The following is a 14,756-nucleotide window of genomic DNA, read 5'->3' as shown; positions in this document are numbered from 1 at the left end:
GAGACGGTGACAAATCCAGAAGGTATAGCTGAAGTATGGAAACAATATTGTGAGAAGCTATATAAAAACCTTGAACCAGCTAATTCGCATACACTTGCACTTAATATAGAAAAAGAACCAGCCATAATGAAGACTGAAATAGAAAAGGCTATTAAATCATTAAAGAGCTCAAAGGCACCTGGTGTGGATAATTTACAGGCGAAATTATAAAGTTAAACTTAAACACAAACACAACAACCCAAATAAGAACAAACTTTACCTTAACGCAGCATCTTCGAACTACAACTGGTATTCGCCAAGGCGACAGTCTCAGCCCTCTTTTATTCAACACAATCATGGATCAAGTAATAAAAACCGTCAAGAATACTGGATTAGGATATCGAATGGGAATGCATAAAGTAAACATATTATGCTATGCCGATGACGCAGTACTTATTGCAGAGTCAGAGGACGACCTCCAAAGAATGCTACAAGCTTTTAACAGACAGGCAGAAAAACTTAACATGCAAATTTCCACAAATAAGACCAAATGCATGACCATTACAAAGGAGCCTCTACGGTGCAAATTGGTAATAAAAAACAAAACTATTGATCAGATAATGTCATTCGAATACCTCGGATGCAAAATTACAAGCTCAGGATTCCTGGAAGAAGAAGTAAGGAAACAAGCCAATAAAGCTGCCGCAATATCAGGACATCTTAAATATCCCATATGGAAAAACAAACATTTGAGTACAGAATGTAAGTCAAGAATATACAAAACCTGCATACGACCAGTGATGACATATGGTGCGGAAACCAGAGCTGAAACATCAGTAACAAAGAGAATCCTACGAACTACTGAAATGAAGACCTTAAGAATGATAACTGGATACACATTGAGGGACAGACAGAGAAATGTAGACATAAGAGAAAAGTGCCAAACAAACGACGTTGTAACGTTGTTGGATAAGGCAGAGAAGAAGAGAATGGAACCAGCATGTCAATAGAATGGGCCCCGACAGAATGGCCATAATAATTCGCAACAACGTACCCCATGGCAGAAGACCTACTGAACGATTACCTAAACGTTGGCAAGACAGTTGGCAACCTCGCAAGAGTTGCTTAGACGAGGAGGAAACCGGAACTAAACAGGCGATACCCCTTCTAAAAGAAGAAGAAGAAGAAGAAGAAGAAGAAGAAGAAGAAATTATAAAGGAGATGGGAGAGCTAGGTACAGGGGTCATCCACAAACTATGCTCTATCACATGGGAATCTGGTAGATGGCCGTTAGAATGGTGCGAATCACTGTTTACACCACTTTTCAAGAAAGGCTGCCCTACTGACTGCGCTAATTATAGAACGATAGCGCTTATTAATCACACTAGCAAAGTATTGCTACACATTATCAATAGCCGTCTAAAATACTTTATTCTAAAAGAAATATCTGAAGACCAAACAGGTTTCATGCCCTGCAAAGGTACTAAAGAACAAATATTAAACGTCCGACAAATTATCGAGAAAGCTTAGAGAGTTTAACATCCCGACTCATATGTGCAGCATTTGACTGTATTAAGTGGAGCAAACTTTGGTCTATACTAAAAAACATGGGAGTCCCTCAACACCTTATCCAGCTGATCCGAGGTCTGTACGAGAACAGCAGAGGAAAAGTAAGAGTAAATAACACCATTTCAGATGCATTTTACTTGGAGGGGGGAGTGCGCAGGGATACATTTTATATCGCTTACTCTTCAATATATGTGGCGAATCTATAATGAGGGAAGTTATGGAAGACTATAACTATAGGTATCACTATAGGCGGTAAACAAATAACGAATTTAAGGTACGCAGATGATACACCTATACTCGCATCTTCCGCTAATGAATTAAAATCCATTATGCACAAATTAGAGGTGGACAGCGAGAGATATGGGTTAAAACTAAATAAAAGAAAAACAAAATTAATGATTATCGATCGAGAACCCACGAATACAACAGTACAACAATAGCAGGCTTCTTGATATCAAACGGCTCCTTGATATCAAACAAAGGAGGATGTGACGCAGAAATCAAGAGAAGAAAAATATGGAAATATTCAACCATTTCAATTAGCAACAAGCTCAGACTACTAAGAGCCCTAATTTTCCCCATTGCCACTTATGCCTCAGAGTTCTGGACATTGAAGTTGGCAATGAAACGTAAAATCGATGCTTTGGAAATGTGGTGTTATAGACGGATACTGCGAATACCGTACAAAGCTCACCGTACAAATATTTCAATACTAGAACAACTGAATATCGAATCTAGACTGTCGATATCAATAAATCAGTCATAGATACTTTGGCCAAATATCCAGGAACACCAATGGCCTATATAGAAAAACTAATTGTGGAGGGAAAAGTGAACGGGAAACGTCTTAGAGGGAGATCTCCAAATCTCCAAACCGTTCGTTGGGTGGATCAAATGAAGACAATAATAGGTCATAGTCTTCACGAGGCCAGTACTGTTGCGCAAGACAGAACAACATGGAGAGACACAATAAATACGATATCATAATGTCATTATACTCTTATAGAGTAATAGGAAGGAGGAGGAGGATAAAAAATAACTATTATATGGCTTTTGAAAAAAAATATTTTTTAAAACATAAAGTTAAATAAAAACTACCTTAATTAAGCCATAAAATAAAAAGTGTTCCATATATTCTGTAAAAAAATTTTATATGAAACGAGATGTGGAACTTTTCTGGAACACCGTGTATATTATATACACTGGTATGCAAATATTAGATCTACTTTCCTGACGTCACGAATTACGCCTGTATCATCGCGTAGGTCTCGTTTCCAACATAAAATATATCTGATAACGAACGCGTCGACCATGATACAATGTTTTTATTTACTTTTGATCGTCGATCGCGATCTCGCGGCTCGAAGGACCGGCATTCGCGTTCAGTCAGTGCCGTGCCGTCGCGATCTCACCTCCGTCATCGTTTTTTTCATTCCTTTATTTTCCCCTCGCCACCGAAATATGCCTTAAATTAAACTAAACTGTTGCGCGCACCCAGGTAGCAAATAGTTCTCGGTCGGATATATGAATTTCCTGTTCAGCTGCGTGAAAGCCAGGTTAGTACACGAAAAAAAACGTGGTGGCGTACATGTTTTGTGTTTGTGTGTTTTTCTCCTCTTTACGTTTTCTAGGTTAACGGTGTGGTGCTGCACGGGAGGTGTCATCTCAACGCTTCGGCGATCATTAAGAGTCTGTCGGGGCCCGTGTTTAAAGTGATTATACTCAGGTAACGCCTAGAATAATTTAGGGAGCAAATAAAAAGTCACCGCACCGATCTGCTCGCTGTCGTTCGCATGCCTTTCCTGCTATTTTCGCACCTGACGCTTACGAAACCCGTAGTGCACCTCGATTTTGTTTGTTTAATTGCAATTTGGCTTAGCACAATTGCTTTGGATGTTTTCAAACGAAAAAAAATAGAGAGACGGAACTTTTAACGCAGTTACAGTGTTGCCAGTAGAAAAAGCCATTTTTGAGCATTTTTTCATAGGTCTAACCTTTTAGGAGTTACAGGGTTGACAAAATTTAATACTATGTTTTTAAAATCCTATTAAAGTCTAAATTTAAACTTTCATATTAATAATGGTAATATCAAGGAGTCCTTATACTATCTTTCAAGTCTTCATTGCATCGTGACTTTTTGTCTTCCGTTGGAGAGCAACTAGGGCACACAGGACTTAACCAATAACTGCAAGTTTAAAGATTAATGCATGCTTTGCGGTAAAAAAAAGTATACCACAGCATGTAGCGCTGCTGCAGATATTGTAGAAAGTATACGAAAACCAAAAATCATGGTTTATGGTCGATGATTGCTCGGAGTTTAATATTTCTATCCCCGCCTGCAGTAGATTTTTCTAATGTTAAAGAAGCATGAAGCATTTGAGGCATTAGAATTTGAGGTCTGGTTTTCTGAAGTTGTATATTGCGATGATATTCTACATCATTTCTTCCTATAGGTATAAGTGTAATATTTACGTATCTGCACTACCCAATCCATTTCGCCAATAGTATCAGTCTTTCCTCGCATAATTTCAAAGTCTTAAAAGCGCATATGAAAGTGTGATTTCTGAATCTTCTCAATGTACAATATTGAATATAATAATAATATTCACATACATAACATCCCCATACTTTAAAATTATCTAGATTTTTCCACATTATCCGTTTTAGACAAGTAATTTGTATTCAATAAAAAAGTGGTTTTAATTTACTATTTATAATAATGCATTTATCGCTTACTTTTTTAATTTAGTAGGTCCATCAAATTCTTCTTTAATTTTGTACAATATCGTATAATATATTATTAAATTTAAATTACAAAAAATCTACGTTATTAAAGATAAAGTTCATAATAATACTTTTGAATTGAATAATTTTATGAAGGTATTTCTTATTTTCGACACAAAAATTAATTCAGAAACATAATAATTCACTATTATTTTATAAATGTATTATTATTTATTTTGTTTCTTTAATATAATATTATGTACAAAATGTCGGTTTTGATTCTTTCAATTACACAAAATTATAAAGCAAAATGAATTAATAGAAAACATTATCCTTGTTAACAAATAACTTGTGCAGTCAAGGAGTGATTTATGTGAACGCATCACATCTAAAATTTATAAAATCACAGTATACTAGCTAAATCACAGTATTGTAGCTAAACGATGAGATTTTTACAAATTGTAAGTTTGAGGTTCGTTGAAGGACTATTAGAGCTACAATTTAAAAATATTTTTACAAGATACAGAGTGTCCCAAATAAATAAAAAATATCAAAGTTGTATTTTTTTTAAATGGAACACCCTGTATATTATTACATTTTTAGTTTCTACGATTAAAATAAAGGTAAATTTGTTACCAACCAAACCAAACCAAACCTTACCGTTTTTGAAATATTTTCAATTTTGTGAAATTGCAGTAAAAATTTTAAAGCTTCATTTCTCCAAGGGTATCAATGTTTTTAATACTAAATATTTAATGAAGTTTATTTATTGATCAGTTATTGTGTTGCAATAATAAAAATAATACTATCTTATACAGAGTGTCTAAAAATTTATTTTAAATAATTATTAGCTTCAAACGGCAATAACTTCTTTAATTTAAATGGAATGCCCAATTAAATTGTCTATTAATTTTAAGTGAATTTCATAAATGATCGGTTTACTACACGTATGTATATTATACAGTCACTTACTAGCGAAAAGTTGTTCTATTATTTCACTCGATTTTTGACTGAGATCTACCGCACGCTACACAACCAACCATTTAAAGTCTTTTTCGATAAATCATAATAGTGTCACTGTTAATTTAAGTTCAGCTACAATTTTCTTTTAGATTTGCTACCTTTAAACAGCTATCAGCAGTAGAATAAATAATAAATAACATAAAATAAGCTCAGTAAAGACTGATAAATCCACGAAATTTCAAATCAAATTCAAATGTGTCAAACAGAAATGTCAAGAATCTCCACCTTGCATAAATACATAGCATTATACTCCATTCCTAGAATTATACTCATTCCTTAATTTGTTTATTCAAAGAGCAAGACTTTGATTTTGTATTCTACTTGTCAAATAGAAATAAATTGCGTCACAACTTGCGTCACAACTTTCGTCTCTCTAATTATTATATTACTAGTTGAAGCCTGGCGCATCCGCCACGACATATGGCCAAAAAAATACTGATTTTTTTTTAAATTAAATGAAAAATAAAAAGTCCGGCGACGACAGTTTTTAGAACAGCCAATTAGCTATCTTTTGGTAAAAAAAGCAACTTTCTAGAGCAAGTCGTTACTTCAGTAGAGACGACACAGATAAACATTAGCATTTTATCGAGGGGTGTCTCACTATTGGAATTACATTGGCAGTCTTCTTCATAGTCACTGGCAGTCGCTTAGCAGTGGAAGGATATTTTGGCAGTACGTGTACATTTTTTACCCGAGTGAGACACCCCTCGCATTTTATATACATACATATGTAGATTCTTCGGTTAAATTTTAACCAAAGTGATTGGGCTATTATTTTTTTGTTGTTTTTTTAATCTATGAACTTGAACGAAAACCTTTCATTCAATGCATTTATTTTTAATTTAAATTAGGCTTTTATCAGTTGAGGTATTAAAAAAAATGATAGATAATCCTAGCGTGTTTTTGAATTTTAGGAAAGACATATTTTACGAATGAGTTGCTTACCGTTTATAGGATTTAAATCTACAAGGTTACCAGCTATACAGGGTGTCCCAGAAATAAGTGCAAGTATTTTAAGGGGTATTTTTCAGGAGAGCAGTTTAAAGAAAATCACTTACTTTATTTGGCCAATAAATGTAAAGTCTTTAATTTTTTAATAGTGTTTTTGTACTAACACTTAAACGGAGACATTGAGGAAACGTTCTGAAGATAAATTGAGTGTAAATTCTAATAAATAATTTATTTTTAGTTGTTTAATAGAGATAGGCCTTTTTGTTATAATAATAATAAATTTATTTCCGAACGAATAGTATACATACGCCCATGTAAAATAAATTTAAAAATGATGGTAAAGTGTTCTTAATAAGGAAAAAAAATAATACAATATTCACATTATGGAATACATACAAGAAAATACAATACATACATACAAGAAAAAATCTGAAGATCGCCAAAAAATCAGAAACAAATATTTTTAAATACTTTTATTCGCGTTGGATTAAATCAACTGAAAACAAAGACAATTTTCATTCCAGAAGCAAAGACAATAATAATCAATTAAAATACTCTTATCTAGCTTATTTTAATAATATTGTTTTTTATACAAAAATATATTTTTTTACTAATATATTTTTAGTAATTATTTAGTTAATTGAGGCATTAATACAAGGCATTTAAACTTACGGTCCATTCAATAAAAACCAAACTAAACAAAAACAAAACATGTTTCTTCATTCGTGCTTTTTTGATACAAATAACTGTGGAGTAACTGTTTTCCCTGTTCAACGATAACAAATTCGACTTCCATTCTACGTTTTTATGCTGGATGATGATAGGCACAATAAATACAATTTTCTAAAAAATGGCAGGGATGACAATGCCAATGGCCGGACAATGATAATGAGATGAAAATTATTGTATTTTTCGGACAAGTTTTTGATTCGCTAAAATGTTCTTAGGGAAATTATGATTTCGGGAAATTTTCCATTAGGGCAATTTTCGTTGTTGTTTTGCTTTCGATCATTTTTTTTCGGCCATTTATTCTCACACAATCTTTTGCATACCCGATACAGCTATGTGCAGAGTCTAGCTCATTCTAACAATGGTTTTTGGCAAAAAACAGACTCAAAATCACACTGTAAAAGAGCTGCTGACATGATAGAAGTTTTATTTTGTCCCAAGCAACCATCAGAAAATAATTAGAATGGTGTGATTTTCTCTCGCAGGCATTTTCATAACTTAAAACAAAAGGCTCTATCCCAAATTCCATCTTTCTTGTAGTATAACAATTGGTATAACAATTGATATAACAAAGAGCCCTATCTCAACATACGTCTCTTTTATAAAATAAAATAAATAATTCTGGAGGCATAAAACCTTAAATGCCGAATGCTTATTTTGCTACTTTTTCGGACTAGTGAATTAGACTCTTTAACTGTTCATTACTAGAAAACAAGATCCTTAAGATTTCTTAATTTATTAACGATGCGGCAACATTGTTACCAATGTTAGTGAGAATTTTAAACAGAGAATTCTAAACGGAGAATCCTTCTTGGAAATTTTACGTATATATTTTCGCCACGAACATAAACAAATATATTTTTCCCGAAAATCTAGCAGCTATTTTCGTACTTCCACATCGACAACTGCTCGGTTTTAGCGGATCTTCGCATAATGTGATCATTTCGCTATCAAGATCATGAACCTTTAGTCAAGGTTTGTTTTTTTATTAGCGAACGAATGTCATTTTAACGCTATAACGCTAGTTTCCTGTTATTTATTAATAATATGTTCGGTCCTCTATAACAAGTTTGTGTACAGGGTGTCCCACTAAGAATAGCTCTCGGCTGTATCTCGGAAAGTATTAGCCGTAGCGGCTGCGGAAAAAAATATTTATAACTAAAGAGGCTATGGGAAACTGCTGGAAATTATTTTCAAGTTTGTAGAACGACCACTAGGGGGCGCAACTGCAACAAAAAATAAGAAAATGAAGTTTTTACACATTTTTGTCTAGATAAGGTGTACTATAAGTAACAGCTTCATAATCTTCAATAAATTTTGAATATTTTTTGTTAGAGCCATTTTCCCCTATCTACTAAAATAAAGTGGTGGGGGAAGGTTAGATCTGTTTTTATTTGAATATTAATAACTCTGGACTGGATGATCGGAATCCAACAAGCGGAGGCTTGTTTAAAAGAGCGTTTCTTGCTCTATATTGTACCATATAAACAATAATAATAAGCTTTTGAACGTAGACGCTAGGGGGCGTTGTCTTACAATTTAACAAACATTGCGCGTTTTTTCAAAAATTTAAATGCCATAGTATATGTAATTTTAGCTGATAGTAAGGAGTAGTAAAAGCTTAAAAAGTCAGCGAACACCGCATTTTGATTTCCTCTTTCAAACCGAAAATATTAGCAAAATTATAATAAATACCAAAAAATAAGCCCTTAATTAACTTACTTTTACAACACGGTATCAGTAGCCCTCTTGATTATGCCCATTCTAACCCAAAAATAACATAGAAACAGTTAGTTTATTTTAAAATCGACGATATACCAGAATATCATAATTTCAGATGTATAAATACCTAATAATTAAGATATTAATAATAGTGAACAAGAAACGATGATTCAGTGAAGTCATGGTAGGCTTTGGAAAAAATTTGCTTTTGACGTAATAGTATAAACGTCAAATTGTTATTAGACCAACATTTTGATACTCTTAGCAGCGTTTTTTATCTCTTGATTGCTTTTTCAAAATGCCAACAACTTCAACTACTTCAAATAATAAAGGCATGTTGAAAAAACACTTAAAAGATAAAAAAAAACGCTGCTAAGACTATCAAAATGTTGATCTAATAACAATTTGACGTTTATACTATTACGCAAAAAGCAACTTTTTTCCAAAGCCTACCATGACTTCACTGAATCATCGTTTCTTGTTCACTATTATTAATATCACAATTATTAGATATTAATACATCTGGTATTATGGTATTCTGGTATTTCGTCGATTTTAAAATAAACTAACTGTTTCTATCTTATTTTTTTCTTAGAATGGGCCTAATCAAGAGGGCTACTGATACCGTATTGTAAAAATAAGGTAATTAAGGGCTTATTTTTTGGTATTTATTATAATTTTGCTAATATCTTCGGTTTGAAAGAAGATATCAAGATGCGGTTTTCGCTGACTTTTAAGCTTTTACTGCTCTTTACTACCAGCTAAAATAACACACACTATCATATTTAATTTTTTTGAAAAAACGCGCTATGTTTGTTAAATTGTAAGAAAGCGCCCCCTAGCGTCTACGTTCAAAACCTTATTATTATTATTATTATTATTATTATGGTATAATATAGAGTAATAAACGCTCTTTTAAACGAGCCCTCGTTTGTTGGATTCTGATCATCCAGTCCGGAGTTTATACATTTAAATAAAGATAGATCTAACCTTCCCCCACCACTTTATTTTATCAGATATGGGAAAATGGTTCTAACAAAAAAAAATCTAAAATTTACTGAAGATTATGAAGCTATTATTTATAGTACCCATTATCTAGGCAAAATTCTGTAAAAAATCTAATTTCTTATTTTCCATAGCAGTTGCGCCACCTAGCGGCCGTTTTACAAACTTGAAAATAATTTCTAGCAATTTCTCATAGCCTCATTAGTTATAAATATTTTTTTCCGTAAGCCCTACGGCTAATACTTTCCGAGATACAGCCGAGAACTATTCTTAGTGGGACACCCGGTACATAAATCAATAATATAGACAGTTAACGAGTTTTTCTTTGAATATTACGAGCATGGCTAATTTTCACTGCTTAACACTATTTTTAGTATTTTTAGTGTTATTTTTTTGTTATATGAATTACCTTAATGTTGTGTTTCAAAGGCGTTGGGTTTCTGGTTTTAATATATTTTTTTGAATTTTCTGCAGGCGAAAAGCTGCCATCGATGACATTGCTGTCAAACCGATCACACAATTTCCAGTATCTCTGGCGGAGGAGGTGAGTCTTAGTTCTAATTTTTTTCTATACCTACTTTTTTTAAGTACCATACGATCGAGAAAAAAAACGGCGTCACAGATGGCTGAGGAATAATAATCCATAATAATTTTGGCGAGGTCAAGCCCTTTGGCTCGTAATTTTCTATATTTTTAATAGCACTTACTGTTAGTTGGCCTTAACTTATGTTTATACTGAGTAAAAATGATTTTTAAATGCTGTTGTTTAAAATTCAAGAATGGGCAGGGGAACAAATAAAAAGTAATGTAGAATATGCTTTTTTGGGTGCCACTTTTAACCTAAAAGGCTAATATTTAACCCAATTTATAGATTTTAGGATTTTATTTTTATTTTAATATGTAAAATTATATGGGGAATGTCATCAATCGTAATTTCCAAGCCAACTGGACGTCGTTTTTTTCGATCATACGGTATATACAGGGTGGCCCATCGAAAACGTTCCGCAAGGCATAACGGCCAGGGTAATTTTTTTTTCAGAAAATTCAAAAACACGTCAATTTTGTTTGTGAGGGGGACAACTTTTGCCCCAAAAGTTATTGCAAAATCTTCAACCCTCTCAGCGGGGGTGTCATCCCTCAATTTTTTTCAAATAGAAAGGGGGGTCAAGTGGTACAGCAATGAAAAGGGCTTTCTATTCCTTATACTTTCCCGCTTCGATTTTCGAAATCGAAGGATTGAAATTTGAAAAGTTTATTTAAACATTTATCAGAGTAAATGGTAAGGATAAATTCCGTCAAACAATTTGCTGTTTTTTCTTATTATTTCTAGATGTTTACGCATTTTTTCACTTGCTACAAAGTTGAACGATCAGGTGGGGTAGTTGCTAGATAGCTATTCTGTGACTTGTGCGTTGAAGTTCTTCTCAATATCGTTAAACTTTTTAACAATTATGGTGTGCTCACTTGCAGAAAAAGTGGAAATAATCGAACTAAATTATAAAAATTATGAATGTGGCAATCGGGTTGCGCAGATATTCAATGAACGCCATCCTGACAAACAGGTTTATGGCAAAATTGTTCGCGAGTTAGTAGCAAAAAACTGGTTTCGTTATGAATAAAAAGAGGCAGAGGGAAAATCCTGTAGTAAATGAAGCTATGGAAGTATTCGTATTGGGCCAAGTTGCCATGGATAGTACGCTGAGTACAAGAAAATTAGTCAATGAGACCGGCGTGAATCGTACAAGTGTCCAAAGGATATTAAAAAAACACAACTTCCATCCGTACAAAATTCAGTTGGTACAAGAACTCAACGAAGACGATTTTGATCGTCGCTTGCAATTTTGTGAAGCTATGAGTGAACGAGTGGCCAGTGATAATAATTTCCTATTTAATGTGTGTTTTTCGGATGAGTGTACTTTCTTTTTGAACGGTGTACTTAATCGGCACAACTGTCGGTACTGGGCTGAGGACAACCCCAGGGTTTTTCACGAGGTGCACACACAAAACCCTCAGAAATTGAACGTGTGGGTTGGTATTTTTGGAAATTCTATTGTGGATCCTTTTTTTCTTCCTGGAAATCCAACAGATGATATGTACTTGGATTTACTGAAAAATACCATCGACCCAGCCCGAACTGACATCATAGAGAACAATCCTGGATACGTTGAAGCGGAACTAATATTTCAACAAGACGGTGCACCTCCACATTGCTCTCAAAATGTGCGTAATTTTTGAACAATAACTTTCCCGGTCGGTGGATAGGATAAAGGGGTACAATTGAGTGGCCTCCCCGGTCACCCGACTTGACTCCTTTAGACTTTTTTCTATGGGGAGACATAAAAAGTAAAGTATACAGCACTCCACCCGCCTCATTAGAAGACCTGCGAAGACGAATTATTGATGTTTGTCGCGAAGTGACCCCGCAAGTTCTTCAGAATGTTCGAGAACGGTTTGAAAATAATTTGTATTACTGTATGGAGGTTGACGGGCAACATTTTCAGCATTTGCTCCATTATTAAGTTAAGTTTTTTTTTAATTAATTCAATTTATGCGTTTTTTTGCAAAAAGTACTTTTCAAATTTCAATCCTTCATATTTTCAAAATTAGTTGACCGATTTTTAAAAACGAAGCGGGGAAATATAGAGAATAGAAAGTCCTTTTCATTGCGACACCGCTTGACCCCCCTTCCCATTTGATAAAAGTTGGGGGATGACACCCCCGCTTAGAGGGTTGAAGATTTTGCAATCATTTTTGGGTCAAAAGTTGTCCCCCTCGCAAACAAAATTGACATGTTTTTGGATTTTTTGAAAAAAAAAATACCCTGGCTGTAACGCCTTGCGGAACGTTTTCGATGGGCCACCCTGTACAGGGCCGGATCTACCTACGGGCTGTTTGGGCTGCAGCCCAGGGCCCCGAGGATACAAGGGGCCCCCAGGCCCCGCGAAAAACAATAGACCCATAGGTGGGAGCTGTTGAATCGTGAAATAAAATTAAAATTCAGGTTAAAAGTTTAAGCCAGACAAGATGGCCTTGCCACTATGATGCTGTCAAAGCCTTAAAAAATAATTATGATGACATTATGAAAATTTTCAAAAGTTTCAGCGAAAATGTGGTTGAGAAAGTTGATTTCCGGAAAGAGGCACGAAATTTATTCAATAAAATGGCGAAAGTCGAGACTGCAATCTTTTGGGAAGAAGTTTTGGAGAGATTTCATTTAGTTAATAAAAAAATACAGAGCCCTGGTTTAGACATTTGTGAAGGCAACAAGTTAATTGTTTCTTTAAAAGACTTTGTGAGCAACATACGACATCAATCAGATCAAATGTTACAGGAATACGACGAAAAAGCTAAAAAATTAAGTACTAGTCTTATTCAAAGGTACTAGTGTAATAATAGACTACAATTACATAAACAAGAGACGCATTATCCCAAAATTTTCAGATAAGTCTACAGGTGAATTCTCAGTATACGGCGCAGAAAGATTTAAAGAGACACGTTAAAAGTTGCGTTGGATATGCTGATTATGGATTTAAATAAAAGGAGACAAGTCTATGAGACATATAGCAAAAAATTCAAATTTTTAATGGATTTGCAAGACAAAAATATCGAAAACATAGATTTGGAAATTGCACGTCATATTATTGAATACTATCCCGATGACGTAGACGAGCATTTAGTGAATGAGTGCATTCAATTAAAATCGTACTTACTCCAATCTATGTCTGAGTCTTACACTTCTTTCCATAAATTGTGATCTAACAAAAGACTTGGAATGTGATGACCAAATAACTGTCAATTTCTGTGACTACAACCTATCAATTTATTTTACTAATTAATAATAAGTAAATAAATAAAATTGTTTTATTGTTTTTTTATATTCTTATAAAATATCACTATTTCGGCTTCTCTCTCACCCAAAGTTTGCCTCGAAGAGATTGCTACCACAGCAATAAGGTCGCCTTTTGTACAACTAATACTTGCGTAGATTTAAGTAACATTTATGTTACTTAAATCCACATATCACAAATACCGAAGTCTACAGCAGAATAGGCAGAGAAAGAGAATTGCTCAATATAATAAAAAATAAGAAAAACATCATACTTAGGGCATATATTGAGAAATGAAAAATACCACGTCTTACAATTGATAGTTAAGGGTAAGATTGAACGAAAGAGAGGTCTCGGCAGGAAGAAACTATCTTGGTTGAGAAACATCAGAAACTGGACTCACCTAACTTTTGAAGAACTTATAAGGAAAGCCGAGAATCGTGAAGATTTTGCCAATGTGATCGCCAACCTCCACGAAAGAGACGGCACGTAAAGAAGAAGAATAATAATATATCATTATAGAAACAGTTTTTTGATATGGCTATTAGTTGAGTACTTATGTAGGCCCCTAAGTAGTTTCAGCCCAGGGCCCCACAAATTCACGATCCGCCCCTGACCCTGTATAAATAGTATTATATTCCTTCCTTAATTCCCCCTTTTAATTTGAAGTAATTAAATATATAGCAATTAAAAATATTCTTGTGTCAAAGTCAAAATAAACACACACGACAATACTCCATGTTTTACTATAATCAAACATTCAAATTCTCTGAAAATCTACGTTTATATTTACGATATTCGTTTGTATTAATTTTAACAGGATTTAAGAGCATATATTTTCGTGGAATTTCAAGTAAATTATTTAACATTAACCTAGAATTAACAACAAAATTGTAAAGCTAAAAGATATATCCTCCATGTGCTTCATAGATTATTTAAATTTATTTTTGTCAGAAATAATCTGGGGAAATTCGAACGCTAGAATTAAATTCTAAGGAAAATTGATTTGTTTTAATGTCTTTAAATTATTTTGAAGATGAAAATTTTTATATTAAAGAAATCAGATTTTCTTTTATACAAAGTATTCTGTTTACCCTAAACTTTTGATTCATTGTTTTTTAAGAATCACTCAATTTTATAAATTCAACAATTTTATTGTCTATTCTTAAGAAAAAAAATTTAAATGATAATTCACTTAATCATAATTCACTTTTATTAATTGAATTT

The 14,756-nt window shown here is 33.6% G+C and overlaps 1 protein-coding gene across 1 annotated transcript in view; it reads left to right on the top strand.

Moving 5' to 3' along the window:
- LOC115888072 overlaps positions 1 to 14,756 on the top strand; it is a 417,007-nt gene that overhangs the window by 331,401 nt on the left and 70,850 nt on the right. Inside the window, exons 23-24 of the mRNA XM_030907644.1 lie at positions 3,180 to 3,274; positions 10,177 to 10,246. Of these exons, the coding sequence (XP_030763504.1) occupies positions 3,180 to 3,274; positions 10,177 to 10,246 (165 nt within the window). The remainder of the gene's footprint in view (positions 1 to 3,179; positions 3,275 to 10,176; positions 10,247 to 14,756) is intronic.

Source organism: Sitophilus oryzae, unplaced genomic scaffold (assembly GCF_002938485.1).
Source record: "Sitophilus oryzae breed Bouriz unplaced genomic scaffold, Soryzae_2.0 scaffold_682_pilon_pilon, whole genome shotgun sequence".
NCBI lineage: Eukaryota > Metazoa > Arthropoda > Insecta > Coleoptera > Curculionidae > Sitophilus > Sitophilus oryzae.
The sequence above is the reverse complement of the archived record's forward strand: the minus strand, read 5'-3'. Positions and strand labels throughout refer to the sequence as shown.